The following is a 7,500-nucleotide window of genomic DNA, read 5'->3' on the forward strand; positions in this document are numbered from 1 at the left end:
CTCATTCTCCAACACCACCACATTCCCTCCACACGAGTGTAAGAGGAGAACGAAAAGACTTAAACACACAAGATTAATTGGCCGTGACCATTTCCTAGCTGCCATACCGGTCTACTAAGGGGAGTGAAGCGCAGGCGACTGTGGTATCAGTCTTATCAGCTCGATATGTTATCAGCTGATGCAGGCAAAGTGGGGTTTTTTTTTTTTTTGGGGGGGGGGAGGGAGGGGAATATAGGCATAATGTGGTATGTAGGTGTAGACACGGTTAACTCTGTAACTCTTTAAAGTACGTCTGTTTGTCCCTCCCATCCCGCGACCCTCGGGAAGCATGCTCGCGACCTAGAGTTTGAGAACCATAATTTGTGAAACCATTATGGTAGAGAAAAAAGTACTTGAAACGTTATCATTACGAAAGTTTTTATTGTCAGAATCTACGTTTATTGAGGAATTTCTGCAAGGATGTAATCCAGACTAAGATACATTGTTGCTCTACACTGTATCTGAAACAGTTGCTCAACAAAGCCAAAAAATTCTCGCAACTGTTGCGAGGCATTTCATACCCACGTCCAAACCAAGATACCCCGCAGTAAAGTGAATGTAAAATCGCTCACCAGTCGAGTAACAATCGGAGTTTGTTTCGTAATGGTTGCTCGAGAGTTCCGAGACACGATTTTGCACGCCTCTGTGTTTCCCTTGGATATGGGAAACACGATATAAAGTTCCGGGCAACGACTCCTCACTATCAGTTGGCTCGGTCAGTCGTCTGCTGACTTGTGCTCGGTTGTGGGGTAGTGCCAAAGGGTGCTATCAAATACAGGAAAATACACGTGCCGAGGGTTTATGGAATCTACATTATAATGACAAGTTAAATCGCATGCAGACTAGTCACTATAATTAATGAGGCAAGAAAACCTGATCAAATAGAACAAAAATAAAGTATCCTATTAGGCATATGTATTGACCTAAATATCTAAGTGCTGGCAGAATGATAACAATAAAAAAAATAATAACTCTCTCTCAGCTATAATGACTAGCATATCTTTAGTGCCTTCGGAAGCCTTCGTATTTTGTATTTTGATAATAAACGGTACGCAACGTCAAGAAACAATCGATTTTGAATTAATGTGCTATTTAAATCTCTTTGACTTCTTTAAAGTGCAGCTGGTGCTTGTGACCATATACCATTCTCAGTATGTCCTCGAATTTACAGATTATAGCATGAAAAATCGTATGGTCATAAAAAGAATTAACTGACAGCAAATTAATCTGACAGCACAATCATTCTAAGTTATCTACCTCTTGGCATTACCTATTATGTATGTTGAAAATACAAATACTAGGCTTCTGGCTGCGCTAAGTTATGTAAGTCAATACAGCTGCGTGAGAGGCCATTTTACTGACAATGTGTCACTGTAGTTTTGTGATTTTTATCGCTACAATGTATCTTGGTTTGGACTAGACTCAAGGAAGAAATTTTCTGGAGGAGATAGGTTTTAAAAAAAGACATTTGAGAACCACTTGTTTAGGGAATTTATGTTCTACATCTTTAGCCTAGTTACCTTGTACCGTTCTATATAGACACATATATACATACAATTATATATATATAAAGAGAGAGAGAGAGAGAGAGAGAGAGAGAGAGTGAGAGTGAGTGAGTGAGTGAGTGAGTGAGTGAGTGAGTGAGTGAGTGAGTGAGTGAGTGAGTGAGTGAGTGAGTGAGTGAGTGAGTGAGTGAGTGAGTGAGTGAGTGAGTGAGTGAGTGAGTGAGTGAGTGAGTGAGTGAGTGAGTGAGTGAGGGAGTGAGGGAGTGAGTGAGTGAGGGAGTGAGTGAGGGAGGGAGTGAGGGAGGGAGGGAGTGAGGGAGTGTATGTATGCCTTAGTCCCCCATTGAATGGCTAATTTCGTTTACCTTTCACTATTACGTTTTCTGAAATGATGACTTGAAAGAAAACAAAGTAATAGGACTAACTAAAGTAATTTATATATATCTGTATCTATTTCGCTTTGTGTGTGTGTGCGTGTGAATGCATGTATTTATGTATGTATGTATGTATATATATATGTATATATAAACACACACACACGCAAACACACACACACACACACACACACACACACACACACACACACACACACACACACACACACATACATACATACACATACATACACACACACACACACACACACACACACACACACACACACACACACACACACACACACACACACACACACACACACACACACACACACACACACACATATCTATATGTATATATATATATATATATATATATATATATAGGTGTGTGTGTGTGTGTGTGTGTGTGTGTGTGTGTATGTATATATATATATATATATATATATATATACATACATATACATACAAACAGTATATATGAACACACATATCTCCCTCTCCCTCTCCCTCTCTCGTTGTTTTTCCTTAATCATGCTGTGTTGCCCCACCCCCCACCCCCCACTGTCCCAGCAGCCAAATCTACTTCGAAATGGATAAGCCTTCCAAATCCAGTGATTTGGGGCTTAGCAAGTTCTTTATGCCTTGCTCTCCTGTTTATGACTTTCTTATCTGTGTCGCTCGTGAGATATATGTGAGAGAGAGAGAGGGACAGGGACAGAGAGAGGGAAAGAGAGGGAGAGAGAGAGTGTACTGTATTCATGAATATTAAGGATTATTATACATCTGTTCTAGGTATTTGTTCTCGGTTTCCTATTCATTCCATTTAGCATTATCTGTGTTATCAATGGTACTGTTATTACAACTATTTTATTTTTGTTATTTCTGTTATCATTATCATGTTGTAAATATCCCTTCTTCCACAGTATTTTCTTCTTCTTTTTCCTTTCGCAATTCTAACAGATGAATGTGTTTTGTGTTATTTTGTTCGTGCCGCTTGTCTCAATATTGTACGTTGTTCATTTGTTCATTTATCTGTCATAATTCCGCCCACACCTGGTTCAGTCGTGAGTATTCATAACCATATGTTTTATTTTGCTCTGTCTCTTCCTTTCCCGCTGTGGTGTATGTTTGTAGTATAGCCTTAGGTATTTGACGTTAAAAATCTTATATTTTTTTCTTACTAAATAGTTAACTAGCTAATTTGTCTGTTAACTTAATACCTATAGTTAATTTTGTACAGAAGTGTAAGGAAAAATCACGCTGTCATTTACGTGCAATTCATTAACTGAGAAGCCCTTTTGAAGCCGCAATCACAGAATCATTATTCCTCTATATTACTTTTTCCAATAGCTATACCGGTTTTCTGTGTTTATTGGTAGTCAAATTTGGCCAAAGCTGTTTTTATGTATTATCATTATCATTGAATATAAGATAATTTTTGGTTATAATTGACTTTTTTTTTTAGTGTGTGTGTGTGTGGGGGGGGGGGTGACTGTTTAATCTAATTTTTTTGGAAAATGAATAAACATTTTAGAAATCTGTGCTTACATGATCGCAAGCGGAAAAGACAAGCAAGTTACACAACGTGTGAGAATTAAGGAAGCATCATGTAATTCGGACAACATTACGGATATGAAATTAAATGTTTCATTCAGTCTCGTTCAGTCTCGTACAGCCCTGACCAAGGAAATTAATGCTCGTTCCAGCAGCAATTCTCCTTCGTATCGGTTATTTAAGCGAAGTGAACACAAAATTGAAAGATTTGAGTGATGTTCTTGTCGGAAATGATGCTTGAATTTGTTCCATCAACCGTTGAAATTATTTCGTTATTTTGTTGTCTGAGATGCTGTTAAAATTTGTTCCATAACTTCATAGTTGTTTTGTTTAATGAAATATCATTAAGTTTTGTTTTATTGTCTTCTTAAAGGTTTGCTGTATAAAATGATATTAAGATTAGAAATATCGTTAAAATTCGTTCCCTTGTCTTCACAAATGTCCACCATCTTAACTTTAATACAGTTGGGGAAGGATTCATACCCAAGTTGTATTTATGTCGACTGTTTTCTGTTCATTCTCTCTTTGGTTCATTTTAATGGTCGTGGATAGTGTTCCTTATCTTCTGTTCTTTCTAGATATGCTTCATTACTTCGTGTGTGAATAATCATTGCATAATAGGAACTGGTGCATTTGATATGTTTTCTGGAAGAAGGGTATGATTTATGGCTCTGAAAATTGAAAATTGTCTTTTCTAAGATTCTTGTTTATTGTTTGGGAAATCCATGGGAGGAAATCTTTGCACAGTGCATGTTTGCATCGGAAAACGACCGACATTTTCCTTTAAGTATTACTTATATATTGAGGGCTACCATTTTCTCATATGTAAGGGATAAATAGAAAAGAAAAACGTTATAAGTTTCTCATTTTATTTTGTTTTATTCTAGAAACATCCCAGTGTAGTTGAAATTATATAAAATGGTTTCGTTTTATATGTTTCTTCCACACGCACGCATCAACAAACGTGATCTGGATACCATTGCAATTAAACAGAACCGGAGTCTCCCGGAACCATTATAAATTACCCAGTCACAGAGCCATTGATGCGTTTTATTTCATTACAATTGGCCACAGTAATCCCGTCGCCATTTTGAAGTTTTACTGAAACTTCCAAAATACTTATAGGAAAAGTTGTTAAATGACCACGGAATTTTATTTTCCTAGAATTAGAGATTTAAGTTATTCTACAAATGGACGCAAGTTGATATAAACCACGACTTGTGAAAAAAAAGGAATTAAATAAATAAATAAGGAAGTAATATTACAAATGCCCAATGATAATACACTAGGTTATTCTTCACCAACGTACACATTAGTCAAAATTTGGCTAAAATCATCTACCGACCTTTTACACTTTGGAGAACTAAGTGTCTTTTATCCTTCAAGGTATTTTATTTTGTTTTGGTTTGGTGTTTTCATTTTATAATTTTATATATTATTATCATTTTATTTTATTTTTCTATTTGTATTTCATTTTTTGTTTATTTGGTAATAGGCAAATTAGTTACGAGGCTTTTTTTCGTATTAATGAAATAAAAGACAAGAAAGTTTGAGTAGGGAATTGAAAAAGACTGTTACAACATGATGCAATTCACACTAATCTCGTTTTATCTAAACGAAAAGTCTCATGAATTTATGATAATTCGACGAGAATCTTCTTTACGGTGTTCTTAAAAGAGTACTTGGTCGATAGATATTTATGGCATCCTGATAGATAACATACCAACATAATTACAAGGCTGTGATTTTTTTTTTTTCGTTTTTTTCCACTGAATTTGGTAATCTTATCATGAAAGCAGATGGTCCATCAGTAACTCATTAAAATATCTGTATACATACCATCTTTGGATGCATCTACTCCAACAGAATACATTTTTCCAATAGGTTCACTGCGAATTACGAACTGTAATACTATCAGTACTAGTCACAACAGATGATTATGAGAATAACAATAATTATCATATTATGTCTGTAATTAATCTGATAAAAGTCAGTCCTGCCCGACTCTGAGATGAGGAAAAGAGATCGTGCAAAGGGAAATTGCACTCGAAGAGGAAGAGTGATCAGTGAAAATAATAAATACTTCATGAGATATATCTGGAACTTAAGAATGTGGAAGAGAATGTATGGAGCAGAAAAATATTATACAGGATATATATATATCTATAAATTTCAGACTGGCCGCGGATTGTTACCTTGAGAGCACAGTTGATCATATTCTTGATAGAGAGAGAAATAGAGATACAGATAACAAGAGACAAAGAGAGCGTGAGAGGCGGAGAGAGGGTGAAAGGCGGTTGGGGGAGGAAATAGTGCGAGAGGAAACATCATATTCTGGAGAGAAGGGGATAGATAGAGAAACAGACGAAGAGAGCGTGAGAGGGGGTGAAAGGGGGAAAAAGGGAGGAAGGAAGAAAGACAAATTGCAAAAGAGGAAACCGACCAACGAAGCCCGAAAGTAACAAGTAAGGATATGTAGAACAAATCGGAAATACGAGCCAAGTGAGATAATTCTCATACTTTTCGTGACATTATTCTCGACGATTCTGCCAGTAAAATAGAGCTTGGCAGAATGACACAAAGGAAACGTAGTGAAAAAAAGGAAAAATAAAATATTTTGACGTCAACTTTTAGGGTATTCCAATATTAGGCTCAGAGAGTCTACTTGTTTACATACCCGAGTTTACACAAACCTAAGTATATATAATAATGTCTTATCACTATAAAATATGCCCTGACTTACCACTTAAGGACTAAAGCAGATGCTGAGAATGTATGCAGGTGATGCTAAATTGCTAAATTGACACTTATGTTTTGTGAAAGGATGAAGGCAAATGTTCTTGATAAAGACCTTACATCTTTCATCTTTTTATTAAATGAATGATTTCTTTTTTTCTATGCTGACCTTCAGTTCTATGTAAATGAATGGTCTATGAATGATCTGGTAACACTAAATAAGTTGACTGAAATAACTTGATGATTCCTAGATTATTTGGGGGCGTTAGGTCGATTCCAAGAGTATTTGAGGGGGGGAGGGGATTGATCGATTCCAAGAGTATTTGAGGGGGGGAGTTGATCGATTCCAAGAGTATGGGGGGGGGGGGATCGTTGGAATTCCAAGAGTTTTGGGGGGATAGATCATAATTGATGTCATAGTTACAAACTGTATTTCATAGTGACTTGGTTGTTTAGCAATGGGATACTTTAGACTGTATACGAATAGCACCTGGGCCACTTACACGAATACCTTATCTAAGATAATTTTCTTTTAGGACAATGCTTAGTAAGTCCAATAAAGAGAGAATTTTGAAACAAAAGAGAATAGAAAGTAATAAAATCTATACACATTGAACTACATTCAAGAAGCAGTTTACACCTAAAAAATTACCATAAGAAAACTCGGCATATCTGATAAAATTGTCATTGGATTCATAAATTCTAATGCCACTGGCTTTGGAGCAAGTCAATCGGCTATCCTCTGCCGGTGAAAGGCTTCGAAGAGAACGTATTCTTTGCCACTTTGAGGCTTCATGAGGCTTCACTAACTTTTTTAAACTTCAAAGTTACAAAAAAGTGAACTCTTAGCTTCTCTCGTTATTCTATGATAATTATTTTCCACTAGTACAGCTACACTATACCATGTTCTGTTGTGAACACGGTTGTTATGCCTCAGACTAGACTTCATGCAGAGAAGTACATCCGAGTTTACACCATAACATGTTTATGACCATTTTATCTCGATTGTCTCGTTAAGGATTCACTGATATTGTTGAGCACGTTGTAAACAAGTCCGAAAAGTGCTAATGTGGCGAGATACTGTGCCACGAAGTTCCCCCACTGCATTTGTTTCGGTTGAATAGGCACGGGGTTCGAAACTCTTCAGGTGAATCTGAGCTTGTACTAAGGTCTGTGTTTTTATTTACTTTTTTAAATAATTTTGTCACATGTTATTATTATTATTTTTTTTATTGTCATCTAGTTTTGTCTGTGTTATTTCACAAAGGCAAGGTTGTAGTCTTTGG

General features: G+C 36.4%; 2 protein-coding genes across 2 annotated transcripts in view; both read right to left on the bottom strand.

The window, feature by feature from the left end:
- LOC125034882 overlaps window positions 1-105 on the bottom strand; it is an 11,113-nt gene extending 11,008 nt beyond the window's left edge. The window contains exon 1 of the mRNA XM_047626930.1: window positions 1-105. This exon is cut by the window's left edge and continues 121 nt beyond it. Coding sequence (XP_047482886.1) covers window positions 1-105 — 105 coding nt within the window.
- A 4,231-nt stretch (window positions 106-4,336) lies between these two features.
- Window positions 4,337-7,500, bottom strand: part of LOC125035464 — a 110,773-nt gene continuing 107,609 nt past the window's right edge. The window contains exon 3 of the mRNA XM_047627898.1: window positions 4,337-7,500. This exon is cut by the window's right edge and continues 645 nt beyond it. The gene's annotated coding sequence lies outside the window, so the exon portion shown is untranslated.

The sequence above is a fragment of the Penaeus chinensis genome, chromosome 19 (genome assembly GCF_019202785.1).
Source record: "Penaeus chinensis breed Huanghai No. 1 chromosome 19, ASM1920278v2, whole genome shotgun sequence".
In the NCBI taxonomy this organism is placed as follows: Eukaryota; Metazoa; Arthropoda; class Malacostraca; order Decapoda; family Penaeidae; genus Penaeus; species Penaeus chinensis.